Here is a 23,909-nt window from a genome sequence, read left to right as displayed (position 1 = left end):
ATTACTAAATCAGAATACCACGAAGTATTTTGTGTGTCGAGGGGGGGGGGTGAATAAGAAGGGTTCGGTGAATGCGCATATGCAACTGGGGGGTTCGGTACCTCAAAAAAGGTTAAGAACCACTACTCTACAGTCTAGGGATCTAAGTACCGGAGGTGTACATGTTTAGGTGTTAACCCTCTCATAGRAAGAAGTAAGTTGGGAGAGGCAGGTGCTCCACAAAGGCATTAGCCTCTCAGTGATGGGAAGCTACAACAGCTTCAAGGAGATATCTTAAAATGTTTTCAAGTTTCAGTGACCATAGTAAATYATCATTGAAAATATGAAAGATATTCCAGACCTTGGAGAACATGCTGGGAAATCAAAAGCAACGCATCATGTGCTGRGAAGTGAAAAGACTCCCAAAGAAATTGTAAGTCCATAAAAATATACATTCTTTCTCTTTATCAGCTCCATGAGCTATGAAGTACTCGCACTCCCTCATGCGGTTGGCCTGTGTTGGGAAGCAAATGAATAAGGCAGCGGCCATTTAATGACCAGGTTATGTAATCAAACAAAGTAGGATAACATGAGTAAACATAAGTTAAACACTGATTCTGAGAGTGAACTTCACTGACTACAGAGTTCTAACTTAAAAGCCAAAGGATATCTGTGGTCGAATGACGGATCCCAAAAAGACGAGGAAAAAATAGCCTAACATTTGTCACTGCTGCTATGCCAACATGCTTTCAATACTAAAAGATTTGTTCTTTTTACTTTATTGCCTTTTCAATTGATTATACAAGAACACAGCAGACGATTTAAGATATGTTAAATGAAAAAAACACACACACACACACACACACACACACACACACACACACATATATATATATATGTCAGCAAAGACTGAGACACTGAACTCGTCGCTGATCTCCTGTGCCACCTTTCACTCATACTAGTAAAACTACATGCACCTCCACTCAGGAAATGCGGGATCATGCGATAAAGGCTGTGTGGTGTTGCATACATTCATATTCAATAAAAACATCCTGATGAGTTTTGTTAAAAGTATCTTTCAAAAATWAAAATCTTAGCAAGTATGAAATACACTTTTCATTAAGCTCATATTTCTGATTTTAGAAATATTTTTTTAATTGTTCTCATATAATATTCTACTTTAAATGTCATGTTTTTAATAAGTAGAAAATCATTGTGATCAACAGAAATAAAGGCTTTCAAACATCCATCTGCATGCATTTATATGTAATATGTTTCATCATATATAACTGAAAAGTCCTAAAATAAATGGACTTTTCCATCATTAATTTATTGAATGGGTGTGTAAAATACTGTACTTCTCAACTTCCAAAATTACTTTTCTTTCTGTCCTTTGCTCTCTCACTTCAYCTGCCTTGACCGACGTCGCTATGGCGACTTGAGCGAGAGAACTTGACTTAAACAGTTTCTATGGAGCCGACTTGGAGGAATACAGCTTCTTCAAAAGAAAAATTAAATTGAAACTAAAAAAGAAAAATGTTCAAAGCTACTTTTGAAGCTCAAGGTTTTTATTTTCAGTTTCAGATTTTTTTCCCCCCCAAGTTTCAAAATTTTTATCCTGTTTTGACATGGATGACAGTGTGGAACTGGATATGTCTTTAAACACAATTGATGTTCTACGTGTAGGTGTCTGATTTTGAAAAACAAGCTTYACTGATATTACCTCCTTATGTCAACACACCACACAAATATCAGTGGATAAAATATGATATTGACAAATTTACATAGCATTTTCAGTCTGTGTTTAACATTTCCCATGCTCTCAAAGTAAAGTGAAAGAGAACTGCAAGACGGCCACTGAGGTTGCTTCTATGTCAAAGCTCCACTTCTAGCATTAGAAGAGGAAGCCAACCTAATTACATAAAGGCTGGTTGTCATTTTATCTCACAGGGAAAATGAGAAAGAAAACAGATACATTCACTATTGATACTTGAGCAGTCTAGAGAAATGACCTGACAGCCTGGTAATCTGCTGCYGTCTCCCATATTAGAAGTGTAATTATGAATCAATGGAACCAGATTTTGTCAGCCCCAATTTAGCACTATAGGTTTCAGAATTAAATCCACATGTTTTGCATGTATGCATAGCCATAAGTGATACATTGACAGCCTATATGTATAAATATGCCCATAAATWTATAATTGCAGGTAGTATTTTGGACAAATGTAGTCCGTCTTGGTGACTTATGAAAATATGGATCTGGTGCTTCATGCATTTTCTTATTTGGTCCAGTGTGATTCTTGTAAATCGATTCCAAATTTGCTGTGGTGTCAAGGAAAAATTGGATAAGGTTCTAATTTTGACGGCTGACGATRCAGAGCTGCTGTGCTCTTTGCTTCTGTGCCTCCTTCAGCTACACAGTCCCAAAAACAATCAAAGAAAGCAATGCCTCAGTTAAAAATTGATTGAATCTTTACTTTGGAGAAACTAATCAAAGATTACACTAAAAGTTGGCCCAACAGAAAAGAGCAAGACTCTTAAATCTACAGGGTAAGAGAGCACTTAGATGTGTGTCCTGAGTTGAGCTCGCACCTTTTGCACAGGATGCTGGCTCCTGCAAACAGGCAGGTGGTATCAGCCTGGAAACGAGACCTTCCTCTTCATCACTATCAGAGTCCGAGACAGCCGATGGAAGCTTAGGAGCAACAGCACTAGCAGTTCTACACTGATGGTTCACACCACTGGGACCTAGAGGTGGAAGGGAAAAATTATTGTTAAAAAAAGAATAAAAGGTAACACTTTATTTGAAGGGGTGAGCATAAGACTGACATGACACTGTCATAAACATAAGGAAGTCTTTATGTTTATGACAGTTGTCATGAAGTGTCATTCGCTAAATAATGACACTTTTAATGCAAAGTTGCTCTAAAAGATACATTAAAAGTGCCAACTTTGCATAATTTTGTCAATACAATTTAATGCAAAGTTAATGGACTTTTAATGCCACTTTGCATTAAGTGTCATTATTTAGCGAATGACACTTCATGACAACTGTCATAAACATTCATGTTCATGACAGATGTTATGTCAGCCTTATGCACACCCCTTCAAATAAAGTGTTACCAAATAAAATGATTAATTTAGCTTTTCTTAACAACAAAAATAGGATAATATTTAAGTACAATATCATAGTTTTCATATCCAAAGAAAAGAATTGTTCAAAACCTGCTTGTTCCTCATCAGGAGGTTGTGACGTTCCAGCTTGACAAATGGGGCCTGCCATATTTTCTATCCCTATTCCATCTTCTGCTTCTTTTATGTCTATATGAGGCTCTAGCTCCATTTTCTCTTCCTCATATGCAACCTCGTCCACTTCATCTTCATCTTCTTCCTGCAATCCATTTATTTCTAGTGGCTCTTGGAGAAAAACACGTGCAAATATTATTCCTTAAGTCCACTGATTTGTGGGTTAGATAGAAATAGTGGGGGTTTATTTAGAGATAAAAACTTATTCTATGCACACACAAAAGGCTTCCATCTGGGTTAGTGAGCACTTCTCATTTGCCAAGATAATTCATATAATTAAATAATTATTAGCATGTTGACATGCCACACCTGTGAGATCACATGTTTGCTAATTAGCCTTAGGCTGACCACAAAACAAAAAGTGCAGTTTGATCACACAGAACAATGCCACSAATGTCATAAGTAGTGAGGGAGCATCTAATTGACATGACGTCACCTGTTCAGTGGGTTTGTCAGTAACTGACCAATCAGCGGTTGCAATTTGTCCCGAAGTAAACGCCTCTTACATGGAGGATCTAACCTCTGATGAAGTTGTGGGGTTCATTATTCCAAATGTGCTGTGATCATAGAGATCTTGATAGAAAACGGGGATCACACACTACAGACAATCTTTACCCAGAGTAGTTAGTGGGCAGAATAAAGTTCATTCCTTATCCAAAAATCCAAATGAGTGTGTAAAAATGTAAAAGATGAATAAATGCCTTCAGTCAACTGCAGCTGAATACTACAGTAAATGAAGGGCACAACTAAAACACATCTGTCTTTATGAAAGCTTTTGTCACCGTTATGGTCACTGACCTCTAGGGTCTCTCTCCATAAGAGAGCTCTCTCTTATATTTCAGATCTACCTGGATACCACAGGTGACGTGTTGCGACTCGTCATCTAATCCATAAAGAKCTCCATGCCAGACGCGACGGGCCACTTTTTCCCCGGGCCTTGATCAGCAGTTGATATATCTGTGTGATAACTCTCATCTGTGAGGTGTATACTGTTGGTAACTTACTGTGAGCAGTACTGTGTGAAATTGTAAGTGAATAACTAATGACCCCTTTCCACCGGCTCGACTCAGCTCGCTTTCAGAGCTTTTCCACCGGCCCCAGCCGGGCCGGCCCTGGTTTGGTGGATGACGCAAGCTTCGATCCTGTTCACTGATTGGCTGAGGGCGTGGACAGACTGTTCAGCAGCAAGGACAGAAGAAAAATGAAGCCGCAAGTTTCAAACTTGCTGCAACAAGGAAGTGATGGAAGATAAAACAAGCGGTGAACAAAAATATCTGCTTTTCTTTGCATTGGATTTCAATATTCAGCAGCAGCTCGATGGAGCCGTGAGGAATGAGTCGTTTTTGTCACTGTAGTGGAGAGAATGGAAARCCTMGTTAGCYGCTGGGAGCCTGACAGCCCCACGGTGAACACCGACTCAGACGCAACCAACGCCGCTGCTGCTCTCCGGCCAGGTGAGCAGTTTGGAGATATATTTRTTTGGATTTTGCTATATTTAAGTTTGACTACATATAGTCATGGAAGAGATTTGAAACAAAGTCTGCTGTATTTTTATTGCTCAAACACAACATGCGCATTTTCTGAAGATACTCAGCTGCACATTAGTTATAACTGTCAGTATTGTACAGCATGCTGCCTTGATTTSTTTATGGTTTATCTCTATGCTTTCCTTCCACTGTGAGATAATAAAACATGTTATATGATATTCTATTATTGTAAAATGGCTACATATCAGTTCTCTAATTAAATGGTTAGGAACTATTAATTGGAAACGATAGTGGTATTTTATCCATGTCTGTATAGGTCTAAAACTTACAAGTAATTACGTTTTGTCTTTAATTTACTGTATTTTCCGCACTACAAGGCGTGCCAGATTATAAGGTGCATAGAATAGAGCTTCAGTTTGGGTTGCCAATTTGTTCCGTATTCTATTATTACACATCACATTTGTAAAGAAGTGGTCCCCGAGTTCTTTATATAGTAGTCTGCCCGTTATTGTTTCACTCACACCCTGAGTGAAACAACACCCTGACTAACATTAGCGCATGTATATTTAGCAATGTATTACAAGGTTTATAGTAGTTTAATACAAAAATCATCGTTAGCTCACCTGCACCGTCACAGTCACCTGCTTTCCTCCAGCTGCAAGGTGGAGATCAGCTGTATTCCTGTATGTGTGGCATTCCTCCCACCGCACATTGTCTTGAAGTGTCAGAAAAATCAAAATCACAGGCTATAAAAAAATAGCTCTGCTCTCTCTTCTTCTTTTGTATCAGAAAAACAACTCGCGTTAGGAAGCACAGCACATGGCTTCTGGAGGCAGAGTGCTATTCCCCCCACCACCATGAGGCGGCACCCTACTRCAGAGCCGAGTCGGCGTAGAAAAGCGGTCACTCTGAAATAGAGCCAAGCTGGTGGAAAAGGGGCATAAGAGTGTGCTGTGTTCACAGTGGAAACTGGTAAGTGTTTTCCACCATTTTTGTTCCAAACCTTTTGCTCCTGGTTTGTGGCTAGCCAAAGAGCTCAGCCTTTGTACCTTTACATTTACTCCTAGTCAGCGGTATTTTATGTCATCGTTGAAAGGAGTGTTTTATTATTTTGGACTCAGAAAACTTCCCTATTTTTTTGGTTTTTGTCTTTTTCTGCTGTTGTGCTCGACATATTTGGCCTAAATTGTAAAATACAYAGTTCTTTCTACTGACATGGGTATGGGCTGGTTTTATTAAAGATGAGCTAGTTAAACCTTTTTGGGTTGAAGATGGACTCAAAATCAACCGTGAAACCAACTCCTAGTTTTTAGAAGACACTTTCTTCAAGCGGTGGTACAGGAAAAGCCTACATTTTTAAAGAATACCATGATATTCATACAGAATAATGCTCCATTACATGCATCAAAGTACCCCACTATGAGGCTAGCCAGTAAAAGCCTTAAAAATGAAGGAATAGTGAATTGGCCTCCTTCCTCACTAGATATAAAAACCCCATTGAGAACTAGTGGGCTCTTCTTAAACCAGAGATTTATGGTGACTTCAAACTCTGTGACAAATTATTGCTTTTGGCTAGGAAATGCATTTCTGGATGGATGGAAACTGCACTTYGTTGCTTTGTACTTGTGATGTGTCGTGACAATAAAGTTGGATTCTATTCTATTTAAGTCAATAAGTTTCCAAGAGTTTTCCAAGTATACTGTACTGTGTAAATATAACTGGGTAATGATGTAGCTAGGTTAAGAACAGGTTGGTAAATGTTAAACAAAACATAAGACTAATAGTTATACTTACATTTTTCAGGACAGGCAGTTTACAAAATTTTCTTAAGTTTTCATCCATGACCATCACCTCATGATAATGAACGGACCCATATTGCATGGATCTATACACAATTTCTGAAAGCTGAAAACATCACCGTACTTGCACTGATGGCATACTTCTAGGCCTGTCACGATRATAAATTTTGCTGAGCGATTGTCTAAAAAATTATTGCGATAAATGATAATATTGTTTCAAGACCTTTTGACACTGATTTAATGGAAATGACTATTAATGCATGCCAGTAATGCATAAAGCCAAAGTGGAAGTAAATACAGCATTCAACCAAAAGAGTGCAGATTATGAAGTCTGTATACTATATTGTCCTTCAGTAATCCATCCATCCATCCATTTTSTTACACCTTTGTCCCTTGGCGGGGTCGGTRGGGGTGCTGGTGCCTCTCCAGCTGATGTTCCAGGTGAGAGGCGGGGTCACCCTGGACAGGTCGCCAGTCTGTCGCAGGGCAACACAGAGACACACAGGACAAACAACCATGCACACACACACACACACCTAGGGGCAATTTAGAGAAACCAATTAACCTGACAGTCATGTTTTTGGACTGTGGGAGGAAACCGGAGTACCCGGAGAAAACCCACCATGCACAGGGAGAACATGCTAAATCCATGCAGAAAGACAGAGGCTGGGAATCAAGCCCAGAACCTTCTTGCWGCAAGGCAACAGCTCTACCAACTGCGCCACTGTGCAGCCCCCCCTTCAGTAATCACTAGATTTAAATGGAGAAGATGGGCACATCACACTACCTTATGTAATAGTTCACACTACACCATTTTTTGCCCCTATTTTCACAACAATCTTAGATTGTTGGCTGATCTAAGATTGTCGCTGGTGATTTCGKAACCGATCATCCTGTAGTGATTTAGATYGTCGTGGCCGCTCYGATCTAAATCAGGGGTTTTCCCCGWCTGGGAGCTTAACGCTRAATGCTACAGGTAGCCAATCAGAAAGCTTGGATTCTCCTCCGCGCTTTGAGGGGAAATTACGGAGGGGAATCCCAAACAGCTGACACGATGCAACCCGAAATCCAGCGGACATTGGAGATGATATGTGGAAACAACATTAATATTTAACATTTCGTGCAAAAAATATAGAAATGACAAGGACAGGAGTTGGAGCCAAATTGCTACCGTAGTTAATAAACCCGGTAAGTTTTCAGCTGTTCTTCATTAATGTGACATAAATAGGTTATAATGATTTTCATTCAGTCAGGACTTTAAGCTGACTCTAGCCACATGCATCACAGGTAGATTCTAGTAAAGCATTGATTAATGCCTGGTTTTAAAACTAGTTAACTGGACTTATAGCCATTATTTTGGGCTACAAGTCCAAAATAATGGCTGTGTTGCTGGACATCACACGGCACGATCGAACCGTTATACCTAGGATTTCTGTCGGCTAATGTGTCTGTCAGGTTTTGACAATCGTCCGACAATAGTGTGTGCTGGACATTAGACTAAAGAAATGAGGAAGGGAGGGTCAGTGGAGAGCACCGGAGTTGAGCCTTTTTTCATTCAGTGTCATCAAGAGAAAGGAAAAAAAAAAAAGGCAGTAAGAGATGATAAAACTTAAAAGAGGTCGATAGGTTTAATTTATCATGCGATTAATTGATTTATCGTTTATTGCGACAGACCTACATACTTCCATGACATGTCACCCAATGAGTATATTTGGGAAGCTCTGAAACACTGTATATGACAATGTGTTTCTGGTTCTAACAATATCTAGCACATGCAGACAACCATTGAAGTGGAGTGGACCAACAGTCCACAGGCCACAATCGACAATATTATCAACTAACTGCATGCAAGAGAGATGTGTTGCAGTGCATCAGGCAAATGGTGGCCACACCAGATACTGGCTGGTTTTCAGACTCCATCAATATAGTAAAACTACATATTTTAGAGTAGCTTTTTATTGTAGCCASAGTGAGACATCTGTGAAATAATGATTCTGTTTAATCAGCATGGTGATTTGCCACACCTGTGATGTGGATGGATTATCTTGGCGAGTAACAAGTGTCCATAAACCCAGATTTAGACAGATTTGTGAAAAACAAGTAAAGAAATAAGGTAGGTACGCAGAATAGTTGGTTACTTAGAGCGCAACCTATTTGTACCGAAAATATGATAAACCTGTTAATTAAAAGCAACATGTACAACAAAAAATACCTGAATATATGCACAGAATATTATATGCAGAACTTAGTGTGCAATGAAATATAGAAAAAAATGCTAAAACAAAGCAGACACCCAACCAAAACATTATGTTGAGCAATAAAGTATATAGAACCTCTCTCTGCACTTTGATTAATTATTCCCCTGAGACAATGCCAAGCTGAATGTAAATATCACAGATACTGGTAAAAAAAAAAAAAAAAAAAAAAAAAAACATAAGGTGACTTTCCACATGTCTGCCTGTAGCATTCAATCAGTAGTAAAAGTGGGCACAGCCTTATTCAAGACCTGGCTGTGCCCACTTTTACTACTTCATTCATTAAAACAAAATCCAAGAAAATCTCCAGTCTGTTGTATAGCTTCAGAAAATTGTAAAAATCTTATTTTCAGAAATTGAAGAAAAAAATAAAATGGGATATTTTTTAGAATCTTTACCCATAACTTGATCCTTTCTAAAAAATAAAAAAAAAAAGTACCAAGTCTGTGAAAAATATTCCAGAAGACATGAATGCTTAAGTAAAATTTTTGTAGAACTTACCATCATGTTCCTGCTGCCTTTGGTTGTTATTGATATTGTTGACAGGTGGAGGAGCAGGAGGCATGTTGGCCTCATTGGGGTGATGGTGCTGATTATTGTCATTGCTGGCATTCTGGTTGCTCACAAGTGCAGATGACACACCAATACCAGTTCCTGCGCTCAGACCCACTCTGGCACAGCCCTGTCAGACACACAAAATCGACATTTAGGGTGCACTTCACTCTAGCCCTTTATAGTCCACTTGAACCAAACTCTAGTCCGTTTGTTTAGAAGGTCCGGTTTGTTTGGGGAGGTCTGAATGAACAATTGAACTCTAATGCGGACCAAAAAAGTGAACTCTGGTCCACCTTAAAAACTTTGGTCACCGTTTGGTTGAAATGAACTCTGGAGTGGTTTGAATGCAGTGTGAACTCAAGCAGACCATCCACTAATTTTAATAGTGGCAATTATGCAAAATTGAATTATTGAAAAATTGTGACAGATTCCTGTTCATCCCACATTTGAACATTATGGTTTTGTGGACATGACTCATAGTAATGGTGCCTTCAGGAGCACATCACTACCTCCAGTGAGGCGCAGCAATGATGTCCAATCCTGTTATGTATGTGTATCAATGGAGAAATACTTCAACAGCTAAAATCTGATGCCACTCCATTTTTGTTTACATTTTGTGAAGAAGAAAGTTGCATTGGTCTTCTTCAAAGGTTTTGTGTTGATTCCTTCTGTAGTTCTTGGTGCAGTGCTGCAAAGGTAAGGGGGGCAGCAGCTTTTTTCAATAAATTTGGATGGATGCAGTGTGAAAGCAAATTGCACCAGTTAAAAATTTAACAAATCTTGCAATTTTGCTCCCCAGTCGAACTAAATATAACGGGCAACTAACTAACGGGTGTGAAAACACCCTTAAAATGATAAAGCCTATGACTGACAGCCAAAACTGTTTCAGATCATTCTCAAAGGAGTCAGAGACGTGGCCAATTATTAGGCCTGAGAAGTAAAAGTGCTGCAAAGGCCTATTGTAAGCACAGGAATTCTTCCACTACTTTAAGTGACTTTTTGGCAGTCTTAACATGTTCAAAAACTCATCAAACTTAATCAAAGATTATGAAATTAATGTGGGCATGCCCAAGCTGCTCTAAAATGCCCCATAATGTGAGCTAGGTCAAACCATACATCATAGAGAACTGGAACTTGTTACATAGACAGAAGTAGCCCCAAGCCATGGATTGACAGACCATCATGAATTTAGGTACCCATGTTTGAATCAAGACCTACAAAAAAGTGTTAGAAGCTATGATCCATACCCAACATGAACTCCGTCAAGGTCATCATTTTTTCTCTTCTGCGCATGCTGGTGTTGCATCGTAGAAGTAGTTTATCTAAATTATTCCCATTTTTTTAATTTATAGATAAAACACTCCATTTATTTAACATACTTTATTTGCCCAGTTATTTTTGTTCAGCCACAGAAGCAATACAGAATCTGAGCAGCGTGCTACGTCACTGTTTTGTTGGRAAGCGGAAGTGGTGTCAGTTGGTCAGTTTTAACACTGTAGCTCTGAAAAAGAAGAAACATTGTAACGATTTTCTGTCCGTCTGTGMCCGGCTGCTTCTGAGGAGAACAATTCCAAAAGAAAATACACACAGCGTGGGGCAAATAAAGTTACCGAAACTGAAGGACTCCTGTCTGTTTCGTGAGTGTAACACTGGATCTGAGCAAATGCTTTCCAAAGCTTTTGACATGCAGACTTCACAATCACTCAGCAGTCTTGAGGCATTGAAGATCTAAAGTTATCAACTTTTAGATGCATCAAAGCATGTGGGCATGGCCAAGCCTCAAAATCTAACCATTTGCCATAAAACATCAAGGTGGGATAACTTCCACAAACAAGCACCGAGTTGCATCACAATATCATTGTCATATCAGACTACCACTTATCACATTCACATAGACTAGCGGTTCTCAACGTGGGCGGTACCGCCCCCCAGGGGGCGTTCARAGRACGGCAGGGGGCGATGGCGGACATTTTTACAAAAGGRGGGCGCTGGGATGTCTTTGGGGGGCGTTTGGTCGAAGGTAAACTTTACACCTTAAATGAACAGTTTAGACTTTGAGCAACTTGGTAAAACTGTATTGTGTAACATTAAATCATGCTTGGCTGCAGCTGTATCGATGGCAGCTCTTCTTCTATTCAGTGTTTGTTAGCTTCTGTTAGCTTCTTGGCGCAGCTCCGTTCTCCTGCTACTGATTAAGAACCAGATTTGTTCTTTGTMATTTCTGTCCAGTAAAACTATTAATCTATAATCAATAGACAGATCTATATAAAGATATAATCCATGTTTCTGTCTCATATTTGTATGGCATTAAAAGGACCTGGAACTTTAGTTTTTCCACTGAAAGCTCTGGTTTGCACAATAAATGCCATGTGGGTGAAGTTTTATGGATGATACTCTGATGTCCCATTCTCCTGAAGGCAGCACAGAGCTGCACCACCAGAAACTGACAGAAACACTGAAGAGAAGAAGAGTTATGATTAATGTAGTTACAGTTCTATCCATGTTTTAATGCTGCAGCTCAGTCGTTTTGCAAATAGTTCAAAGTTTAAACTGGCATGTTGAACATCTTTTATCTGGTCATTTTGTGGAATATTTAACAACCAGAAAATGGCAAAAAATAATATTTTTTCCACTCTGATTGGCTGCTGTTAGACCTACAGATTTTAACTTGAATGTTCATTACATTTTTCATAGACGCCTGTGGAAATAATTTCTATTCCCGTGACTTTTTTGTTCTCTGGGAAATTATTTTTGATGATAAATACAGAAACAAGCATAAAAATCAAAACATCTACAATAGTGATAGTAATATTAGTGATACAATAATAGTCAGTGCAAAGTAGCCTGCAAACTCTTTGGTGGGGGGGTGAGGGACCTGGATGAAGGCTGTGGGGGCGCTGGGCCAAAAAAGGTTGAGAAACACTGACATAGACAGTTGGTGACATTAGACATTAGGAAAGTCACGTTTTGCTGCTAGTTGTCTTCCTTTTACGCTTTGACTCAAACAGAGATTAACATGAGTCTGATGAAATGCAACATGATGCTGAATCCAGGGTTAAAAAGCGGACTATAACCCTCATTATAGTCCTCATGGTTGTTTTTCTCCCCGCTTGCATGTGTCAGGACGCAGAATAGTGACATTTGTCGAGTATCAGTGACGTTCAGGTCAGATGAATGCGACCTGGATGCTAGGTTGCATTTGAATCAAATATGAATTGGATATTCTATGATGACTGCAGTCCAGAGGTTGTGAAGCAGTGGGGTGAATACAGTAGTGCCATGACTGAACTGTACAAGCAGGGATAAAAGCCAGTGTTGATATTTCCTGCGAAATTCTGCATCACATTCCCGAATGGAATCCTGACCGAAATCCTGGATGGATATCGGTCAGGATTAAAAAGAAAAAAAAATTTGTGTAACATTCTTTGTTGACTTGGAAAGCCAACATTGGTTTCTTTTTCTTTTTGTTTGGCCTTAGTGAATAATACTGTATTTACATTAAATATACACAGCTTCATCATTCTAAGCTATAAACAGTGGGGTTCTAATTTATCTGTTTTTCCATAATGCRGTTGCAAGGAGCTGGGATTTAGGCAAAAGGAAGCATTAAACCACACTGATAAGTTTAGCAGACTTCTGGTGCCTGCCTTTTCCTCTCTGTTTTTAATATTCTTTTCTTCCCCGTCTGTGTGCGTGTTTTACGGGTCCCTTTTTCTTGTATTGGTGATACTTATTACATATGCGCTACAATTCATACCTCACTGTCGTTTTCATATTTATCACACTTCAGGTATTATGTCAAGTACTGACGCCCCATTGGCACCAGGGGGCGCTTTAAGATGCGTCAGTTGGAATGTTAAAGGGGTGAACTCTCATAGGAAGTGTAAAAAAGTATATTATGTAATCAGTATTATTTCAACCCTAATACCAGAACATTTTCCTTTTTCTCCCCAGTGTTTCTTTCTTCTGGGTAACAAACTGCTCTCCTCAGTTAGGTCATGTTGCTATAATCCCATCGTAATCTCAGGCTATTCTCCCATCATTTTGGATCTCTCTCTCCCGGTCAGACCTACTTCACGGTGGTGTTGTAGTCAAGACCACCTAACCCGAGACCAAGTCAAAACCAAGACCAGCGCCCTGCGCTACATGACACAATAAAATGTGAAATATGATCAAAATTGCTTCTCAAATTGATCTGAAAGATTCACATTCCCTTAAAAACACCTAGATATTAAATACTTAGAGCTGAAATAATTTTAACCAATATTAAAAGCACAACAAACTCTTTGTTCCCCATCACTCATGTCAGAAACCACCTCTGTATCTGTCTGCACCATTAAACATATCAATTAAAGCAATGCACTAACTGTAAACAACACTCAACTATGAACACTGACCAAGGAGCAACAAGCAGGACGTAACCAAGCACAAGGTGATTGTTCTTTCTCTCCCGCCGCATGAAGCCAGGCGACACACAGTGCTGTAATGTCTGCCACATGACGGGTGACAAAAACAACTAAGAGCAATGAGCATTCTCTGCTTGCTTTTCCGTTCTTGTGTTTTATTTATTCGCTAATTAAATAAGTATGTTCTGCATCCAGTGAAAACAAAGATGTTAACAAATAAACTGGACAGTATGGTGTATATTTAGTGACATTTCTGCAGTTGTGGTATTGAAATAAAATTCAGAGTCCTCAATGCCCGAGCCGAGACAAGACTGAGACCAAATGCGGTCGAGTCTGAGACGGGACTGAGACCATCAAAAAGTGGTCTCAAGACCGGTCTTGAGTACTACAACACCACTTCACAGTCTCCGTGGTGTTTTAAYTCAATTTTACTTAATGATCYTGTTTTTGTCAAGACTGTGAATGACCGTTTAGAATCGTTTGTCTCCTCTAATGTTACTCCAGATGTATCTGCAGCAACAATTTGGSAGACATGTAAGGCACATTTACTGGGGAGATAATAGCTTACTCAGCATATCTAAGAAAAACAACCACACAAAAAAAGTCTTGCCCTATCTAGTGCTATATCTGACCTGCAAACAAAATGTGCAGAGTCCCCTGCTCCAGACCTTATAAGGTTGTTGATAAAAAAAGGCTGACACTCTAGGCCAAGGAGGCGGTGAGATCCTGGATGAGCAGACCGAAGTTGACGAAGGTGGAGTTGGCAGGGCTAGGCTAGCTATCATGTTAAGACCTTTACTGGCAGGTCGACAGTTGTTGGTCCAGATGGAATGGATGGGTTTTGACCTGTCGAGCTGGAAATTCTGTTGAGACTCACAGTGGATGCATCTCCAGCGGGAGAGAAAAACGACATCCGGATGGAGGCACAGCATCACCGGCAGATGATTGGGCAGATGCCAACAGAGTCGAAAAAGCTCATTGGGTGAGTATCGTACGATGCCTGGCACAGGTTCAACGAGGAGTGACARGAGAGTCCAAAGGAGCAAAATCCAGATATAAAAATTATTGACACACATTGTGGAATGGAAAAGTCAGCGAAGGATATGAAACCAATTGGCGGTTGACAGGTAAGCCAATACTGACCACCGTGCATCACTGACAGATAAGCTAATAGGAGACTTAGCACACAGTGGGTGCAAAAAAGAAACGGAAACAGTTGACAATCGCAAAACAATTAAAAAAAAGATMAAAAATAATGAACGTTTGCAGACGAGCAGCAGCAGCAAAAGCGCGCCAGTGTCCACTCAACCGGAAAACCAGAGTAATATTAAAGGGTATTAGACCTGCTTGAAAAGTTTGTACAAATACCTGGCTATAAACTGAACTTTAGTAACTGAATTATTTCCAATTAATGATGCAGCTACAGCATACCAACTCACTAGTTTGCCATTCAAGATCTCTCTGCAAGGATTTAAGTACCTGGGAATCCGTGTAACTAAGAATCACTCACAACTTTTTAAAATCAATTCTACTCCCTTACTTGACCAGCTGACTTACAGCGCTGGTTCATGCTGCCACTTTTTTCAGCAGGCAGGATCAGCTGCATCAAGATGAATGTTCTGCTGAAATTCTTGTGCCTTTTTCAGTGTTTACCAGTATTTATCCCAAAACATTTTTTAAGACACTCGATGCTTCAGTTTTTCAGTTTATATGGAACAAGAAACCTCCTAGAATAAGAAAGWGTGTCCTACCAAAAAATAAGGAAATGGGAGGGCTTGCCACACCAAATTTCTTATTCTATTATTGGTCTGTTAATATTCGTACAATGTTATTTTGATGTAATGTGAACTGTGAGATTTTCAAATGGTTACCAATAGAAGAGGCCTCATGTAGCTTTGCTTCCTTGTATTCTCCTTGTACTTTCATCTGCAACATCTCCTATATTAGATGTTGCAGAGGAACATATGCAACATCTGATGTTGCATATTCTATGATATTCCATATTCTATGGACTCATAATCTGAGTCCATAGAATATGGACTCAGATTAAGCAAAATTTTGGGATCCAGAGAATAGCTCTTTTATCGTCACTAAATTCTAATCCTCTATTTCAATCTTTACTCATTAACGGGAGTTTTTCAGTGTAGAAAAGCCATGGGCTTTTTTCTGTTAAAGACCTACACTTTTGCCTCATCTCCTCAATTATCTTTAAATTATAACTTGCCGGCTGTCCACTTTTTTTAGATTTCTACAAGTTAGAGAATTTATTTGTCATCATTTCCCGGGTTTTTAAAAAATTCCTGCCTCCAAAATAGTTGATCAACTGGTAGAAATTGTTCCCACTCCAAAGGGTGGGAACAATTTCCCACCCTTTGGTGGGAAATCACCCTTTGGAGGTGACTTGAATGTCTATATATAGTGCGCATTGTTTTCCAATTTTACTCCTGGGCTTAACCAGCTTCAAGCTACTTGGTCTGATGATCTTAACATAGAGATTTATAATGAAATGTGGAAAATGTGGCGTTTTTGCTGTGTATTGCAGACTTCTGCTCAGGTCCCTCTTGAAAATGAGATGAAGATCTCAACAGGGTTTACCTGGTTAAATAAAGGAAATTTAAAAAAAAATAAAATAAAAGTAAAAAACTATTCTAGAATGCATTCATTCCTCATCAATATGTGCCTGCATTGTTCTAGAATTGTTCAGTGTAAAGTTGTCCATAGAGTACACTGATCCAAAAGTAAAATGCCTCGAATCTTTCTGGATGTGGATTCAAGCTGTGTGAAGTGTGGTTTGGGCCCAGCCACTCTCTGACATATGCTTTGGACCTGTTCCGCTCTATTCCAATTTTTGAAATCTGTTTTTGACTCCCATTCTGTAATCACCTTGACCACACTACAGCTTTCTCCACTGACTGCTTTATTTGGAACTTTCTCTCCAAARACCAATTACTGTCACTCCATCATGYTGACCTTGTGGCCTTCCTCACACTACTGGCTAGATGTATTATTCTGATGCATTGGAAGAATCCTCTCCCACCCTCAATTTCTCACTGGATAAAAGATGCCCTTTTGTTCATGAAACTGGACAAAACTAGGCAAACTCTCAATGGTTCTGAAATCACATCTTTAAGAATCTGGTYGCCGTTTTTGGACCAATGGTTTGTCTTTGACGCTCGATGTGACCCCACGAGTGGTGCTCCCCTTACTTCCCTGTTGTAAYGATATACACACTTTATCCAAGTCTTATAAGAATTTTAGTAGCACGGAATACATTAAGCCCTTCAGGTAACCCATTTTAGGTGTTTTCTGTCTCATTTATATTTTATTTACCTTCTGTAACCTCCGTTTACTTTTTAGTAGAGGTGTGCCAATCGCTCAAACTCCGACAGTGAACTCTCACACTGAACGTCTGCTTAAAGCAGCATKTAACTAAAATAAAAAAAAARATTTGAGATATGTTTTAAAATATGTCTGTTATGTCTAGCGTAGTTGAATTTATTGCCAGATAATTTTTCCATTTTGCCAGATAACATAGTATCATTTCTACCTAAACCGAAAAATCAACAACCAATCCAGGCGATCAACAAAGATCGGTGATCGGCAGAGATCGGCCTCATGGGTGATCGCTATCGGAATCGACAGCAAAAAACCTGATCAGAGCGTCCCTAATTTTTAGTCATCTACTTTTTATCCATGTACTTATGAAAATAATTGCTGGGTTTTTGTTTGTGTGCCTTGTTTTATTTTTGATTCTTGTTTTGTCATTTATTAGTTTGTGTTTATTCTCCCAAGCACTCAAGTATGACTTGAATGTCTATATATAGTGCKCATTGTTTTGTTAAAAATCTGAAATAAATTTAAAAACAGAGATGCACAACAAACGGGAGATTTAATTWACTGGTGTTAATGCGGCTTTAGTATCTTTCCATTTTGTGTCTCAGTTTTCAATAAGCCTCACAGAAACTGTTTTAGTTGCTCGAGCTTTATGGGAGGAGTGAACAAAGCATTTGGTTTGATGCATCATATAATCAGGAAAAAAATAAAAAATAATAATATAAAACCAGCATGAAGCGTGACTATGAGGCGAGAACGAAAGCTCCTCACTGGGCTGAACCTGCATGATGAGGTTAGCGGTGGTTCGTTAACCATTAACGCACCGGCCAACCGGGAACACATTCATGAACTTTACWGGGAAGACAGAGTCACATGCTGGGCAGCGTGTTGAGATGTAAACGCTGCATTTAATTCTTTGTTCACAATTAGAAATCATTCTCACCGCTCGCTCAACCTGCACCTCTGAAAGTTATTCCTGCAATCACATAGAGCTGCGCAACCAGAGCTAACGCAAGGGTTTTAGACCCCTGTGACTAGTTTGAGTGAAAGGAGGCGTGTGATCAGCGCTGAGGTAAACTTCAGCTCTTCTAGCTTTAAATGCATAAACTATAAACCTCTCTTTTAGGAATAAATCTGCCCCACCAACAGAGACACTTGTATCCTGGCTTTTAAGAAAATTAAGCGATTTTTAAAACAATTTTTGTGTTATTTATCTTTATTWTTGTATTTTTCCAAAAAACAAAAACAAGCAATGCTTAGCCTGGCTGGGGGCTAGTGAAGTATGGTGGGCTGCCAGGCTTATAATACACTGGGGGAAACCCTGGACTACCACGGCTCCCCAACCATCAGATTTAGTACATTTTCTCCAGTAAACTCTGGTACTGATATCAGCAAGTACCTAAATTGAAATACTCTTACTTGGTCTGAATAAAACTAGCATCAGGACACCATGTATTGAGAATCACTGGTGCATAGTAACATGAAATTGACGGCATGGAAGCAATAGGAAAAAACACCGGCAGTTGACTTTACCATCGGATATATTGATAACAAACATGAACGAAAACTTTGGTGTCTCTAATAAAGCATTCCTCACCCTAAAAATCTGAGTAATTTGCTTACTTTTCTTTTTTACATAACTAGAAAACCCCAATGCTTAAAGAAATGGATGATGTGAGGGAGAGTGTCTAAAATACCTTAGGAGGCTCTCTGAACATTTGGTCCAAGCAKATGAACTCCAAACAGGGAAGTAACTCTACAAAGTGGCAGAAAGATTCCAATCTGATAGCATGACAACGAACTAAGGTAAGGTCAACAAGACGGCTCCATCTGGAGTGATCTGAGGATGAAGGTAGCAGAAAACACATCTGCAGTTCCACATAGAGACTAAACAGTAGACTTTAACATGTCAGCATAAAAAAGAAGAGGTTTACCTGTGATCCACTGATGAGGGTTATGAAGGTGAGGACAGTTGTAGATAAGCAGATATTTAATATTAGTGAACACCTCATTTACCACCTTGATACCGATATCCGTGATGATGCCAGGGTTCTCAATGACATCAGCTAGGCCATATTTCACCAGCTCCAAGTGACTCATCTTACCTGCATTAGCAAAACAGCAGAACATTTACCTGTTTTCAGCAAGTTTATTATATATAAGATAATCATAAAKAAATTTGGATTTTATGGCACATACACTAATTATACAGTTGCTATCGAAATAGGTTGCTCTTGAAAATGAGACTTCAAAACTTAATATTTACCCATATTAAAAGGTGAGGRAAAAAAAACAAAACAGACTAGCCAACTAATTTCCTACTTAGCACAAATCTAGGGAAAAGTCGTCTTTGTTAGTGTCYGAGAGCCGAAATTAAAACGGCTCTGAAGAGTGTATATAAAAACCTCATCTATGTTTTTTAATAGCGCATTCAAAGAACTTTTGTTTCCACTCAATGAGTTAAAATAACATTTAATTTCACTTTGGGATCAATAAAGTATATTTGAATTTGAAAAATGTKAACATTAGAGTGCATTTTCGCTAACAGATAGACACTGGCCTTTTTACTGAWTAAAAACTATGTAGAAGTATGTTTAGACGGCTACAAGCCAATCAGAGTGGGAGGAGATATGTTCCATGTAAGGGTTAACAGCAATATCACCCGGAGTATTTTTTGACTCCTCAAATATACTGATATAATATAAATATACTGATTAGTATCAGTCAGAGTAAAAAATGAAACAAAAACAGGTTGAATGCAGCATACTTACAATAGCCACCACAAAAGAAAATTTCTTTTAGGCATGCTGACTTAACCACATTCTTTTCTAAGCTTTATGAGAAATACAAACATTGTAGAAGAAAATCATCCACATATCCCAAATGGAGCGTCTCAAACTGGGGGAACTCAAGTTCGGCCATTTTGAGAGCTGAGAAAACTCCATCTTTAGTAAGTGAAGGCTGGATTCGCAGTTCATGAAGCCTGTAAAATACAAATGGGATAGAATTAAACATCAACTTATTAAAATGTTAAAATAATATTCTCAGTAAATCAACAATCTAAAATGTTGAGGACTATTATGAGGCCCGAGCAGCAATAGTGGTGTGAAGGCCTATTTTATTTGCCATGTTTTTTTGTTCCCCCTCCCCTTTTTCCAGCACTTTGTGGCTTTTTGGAGGCCTTAACATATTAAAAAACTCAAACTTTACAGAAATGTGTCTTCAATAGCATCCAAAAGTGGATGTGGCCAAATTGCTCTAGTGTTTCAGATTCTTGGTCCTCAAGGCAAACTCCCCTGCATATGYTATGTTAGTCATCCATGAAATAAAATCAGCTGGGCAAGGCAACACCTCAAACATGCAGGGCAGTGTACTTTGACGCCAAGGGTGGAGAAACACTGCTCTAGAGCACCTATCTGAGACGGGCCAAACCCTACATTATAGAGATCTGAAACTTGGCATATAGGTAAATCCCTTCCAAAGCAAAAAAATTTAATTCTTGAATACATGTCCTAAAATGTAATTTGATTTAAAACCCTAGTATTTAAAAAGACACACAATTAAAATTAGAAAGAAAAATGGATATAAAAGGGAAGCACCAGAATAAATAACAGAGAAGGTAAMTGWACCTGATGTGCTTGTTAATGAGAATGAAACACCAGCTCACTTAAACTGAATTCAGAACAGAGCAATTGACCTCTAACCAAAGAACGTGATTAGGACACATTTATCAAAAAAGTTGATCAAACATGTGAACTTCAAATKTGCCTATTTAAACAGCCTCATTTGTTTATTTAGCCTCCTTAATCAAAAGGCATTTTAAAAATAGATAAAAGAATATAACTCATTCTGAGCCATAAGCTAAGTCCTTGTGTTGCTCCTACTGCAGTGTGTGATTACTAGACACTATAATTGGTTCTTCAGTCAATCAGGGAATACCCAAACCCTGCTGATGTAGCTGACGTGAACTTGTTAGTAGACTTTCTTGCCCTCACTCCTGGCTAACTCCATTTTGGGCCAGACTGCAGCTCTTTTCTCCAGGTCCAATTTGCAGAAATTTTGTTTGTAGTGGTTGCCCAACTTCTTGCATGTCTTGGAATCTTTGGTGAGTTTCCAGAAAGTATCTCAGTGGTGCCTCATGCTGAACTGAATCGGTATTTGGCAGTGTCTTCCTTCTTTTTTCCACAACAGCGCGCTGTGTCCACTGCACTACTAATTGGTGAGGCACAGTGTGGCGTGATCTTGGCTAAAATATCAACAACTTCTTTGCGGGTATCTTCTTTATGAATTTTCTTCAAGCCCTGGATTTTCAAATTCCAACTGCATTTAAAGCATTTGGTTCCAACACTCTTTCCTTCAGCGCCACTCTTTCTTTAATGAGCGCGACCACATCTTTTCCCAGGCCGGATAGTTTAGTTTTACAGTCATTTATATGAGCTGCATTCATTTTGGCTAGCTTAGAGATGTTGCCCACCATTATCATGTCACCATCTTGTTTGTCAGCTTGTTAATGGCTTCCACAATCAGGTTGCCGATAACCTCATTCTGGGACACAATTACTTTGCCGGGTGGTGTGTGTGTTTTGATGGGCGTTGGAGATTTTCTTTTGATTGATGGCAATGAAGCCTCTACAGCATATCCTTGGTCAACTGGAGTGCACGGCTTTAGCCAAGCTAGCAGTAGCCTCTAGAGTATCAGCTTTTTCCTGTTTCATATCTTGTGTTGTTTGAAAGTTGGAAAAACAAAAGTTCAAAGAAGGATTTTTATTTTAACAGATTTATAGGCAATATTAGTAATGTTTCTAGTTCTCAAAAACAAAGGTTCAAACTGTATATAGGGATTAGTGCATTACTGCTTAAAGGAAGCTGCCTGCCTGAATCACCACCTTCCCAGAAACCAGGGGGCTTTTAGAGCTGTGCCTTATTGCATTAAACTTCTGAATGAGAAACGCACTGAAAATTGCTCTTGATTTTATGTCTTTCCTATTTTCAAGTGTGTAACCTCTTGAAAAGTCTGCTGGAGAAAAGTCGCCAGTAGAGAGGATACAACAAACCTTGATACCATCATCTTTAGCTGACATAAACTCATTTTAGTACTTTTATTTCCAGCTAAAATGTGCRTCTCTCTCCTCCYTCCATTGTTTACATTTGTGTTGCTGCACATGAAATATCTGACTTTCCCAAGACATTTTGTGGAAAATGAAGGAATTTGTCAGGAGAAACGCAGGAAATCAGTACTCTTGAGAATTAAATTTCAATTCTCAAGAGGGCACACAAATGCTGTGTAGCTCACAGAACATGCGTAGTTTGAGAGTGTATGTGAGACTGTCGATCTAAACAAAAACATAACAGTTCAACAGATATTCTCTCCAAGAATTAAACTCCATAATGATTAGCTGAATGAATATATAAAAAGTATTAACATAAACGGCTGAGCACCTGCGGGCAGCAGTGATAATGAGGTAGCCCAAGTCCACTTCCAAGGCATTCTTGCAAGCTCCAAACACAATGGTGTGAAGGTTTCTAAATCCTCCTAAGTAAACACATAAAAGGACTTAAAGACAACGTGACCATTTTATACTTGAAGAAATAAATTGTGTAAAAAATACCAAGGAAGTTTAAAAAACAAAAATATTAAAAGATACATWTAAATACATAAAAAAATAAGTGACTAATAAATAAAACTGAAAATCATAACACATAATGAATAAATCAGGTAGTTATTCCATAGGTAATTTAATAAAGAAGYCAATTAAAAGAGATGTATACATGTCTCACAGTATAATTTAATTACTGACAACAGTTACACAGTCTTTTAATAACTATACTTTTTGTAAATTTAGTCACATGGTTATTATTTCTGTATTTATTTTTAACTATGGCCAGATAGATCCTCCAAAGTCATGTGTTATCTGCATTATGCTGCTATAAGTTTTGGATGCTAGCGGACATAATGACTACTTTCTTCACTTTGTTGCTCTCTAATTTTATTATTTGAGGTTAATCCAGCTTTTAACTTTATATTCTGTGTCTGTTTTTCTCTCCAAAGATGTTTTCCTTTTATTGATGATAATCCCCTGTCTTTCAGTGATTAACCCTTTGGCTCTCCGAGAAGATAGCTTCTGCTGGGACAAACGTTATATGTTCTTTTAACTTACAGACTTGAGAAATGAGGTTTTGTTCTCCATTATTTGTCTTCTTAAATCTGAAGCGATGGCTGGTCACACTGAGCCAGGTTCTGCTCTTCCTGATAAAAGTTTTTCTTTTCAATCTTGATACATCTATGTACTGTATGAGGAATTGCTGCAATGTCAAAATTATATCACAGTGCCTTGTGAAAGTATTCGGCCCCTTTGAACTTTTCAACCTTTTTCCGCTTTTCAGGTTTTAAACAAAGATCTAAAATTTTTATTTTGTGAAGAATCAACAACAAGTGGGACACAACCGTGAGGAGGAACAAAGTTAATTGGATATTTTTAACTTTTTTAACAAATAAAACTGCAAAGTGGGGCGTGCAATATTATTGGGCCCCTTTACTTTCAGTGCAGCAAACTGACTCCAGAAGTTAGTGAATGATCCAATGTTGTCCTAAATGACTGATGATGATAAGTAGAATCCACCTGTGTGTAATCAAGTCCCCTATAAATGCACCTGCTCTGTGATGGTCTCAGAGTTGTGTTTAAAGTGCAGAGAGCATCATGATACTGGTCCAAGATACTGTTGTGGAGAAGTTTAAAGTCGGATTTGGATACAAAAAGATTTCCCAAGCTCTCAAGGAGCACTGAGCAAG

At 38.8% G+C, this 23,909-nt stretch overlaps 1 protein-coding gene across 6 annotated transcripts in view; it reads right to left on the bottom strand.

Moving 5' to 3' along the window:
* Positions 1-23,909, bottom strand: part of fbxo38 (F-box protein 38) — a 65,517-nt gene that overhangs the window by 18,307 nt on the left and 23,301 nt on the right. For all 6 annotated transcript variants that reach the window (XM_017303390.1, XM_008402763.2, XM_008402765.2 and 3 more), the window contains exons 7-13: positions 22,559-22,652; positions 19,973-20,103; positions 19,055-19,225; positions 18,818-18,960; positions 9,328-9,508; positions 3,205-3,396; positions 2,572-2,727 (exon numbers count right to left, since the gene is read on the bottom strand). In XM_017303390.1, coding sequence (XP_017158879.1) covers positions 2,572-2,727; positions 3,205-3,396; positions 9,328-9,508; positions 18,818-18,960; positions 19,055-19,225; positions 19,973-20,103; positions 22,559-22,652 — 1,068 coding nt within the window. The remainder of the gene's footprint in view (positions 1-2,571; positions 2,728-3,204; positions 3,397-9,327; positions 9,509-18,817; positions 18,961-19,054; positions 19,226-19,972; positions 20,104-22,558; positions 22,653-23,909) is intronic.

Source organism: Poecilia reticulata, unplaced genomic scaffold, assembly GCF_000633615.1.
Source record: "Poecilia reticulata strain Guanapo unplaced genomic scaffold, Guppy_female_1.0+MT scaffold_256, whole genome shotgun sequence".
NCBI lineage: Eukaryota > Metazoa > Chordata > Actinopteri > Cyprinodontiformes > Poeciliidae > Poecilia > Poecilia reticulata.
This window is presented reverse-complemented; position numbering and strand designations above follow the sequence as displayed.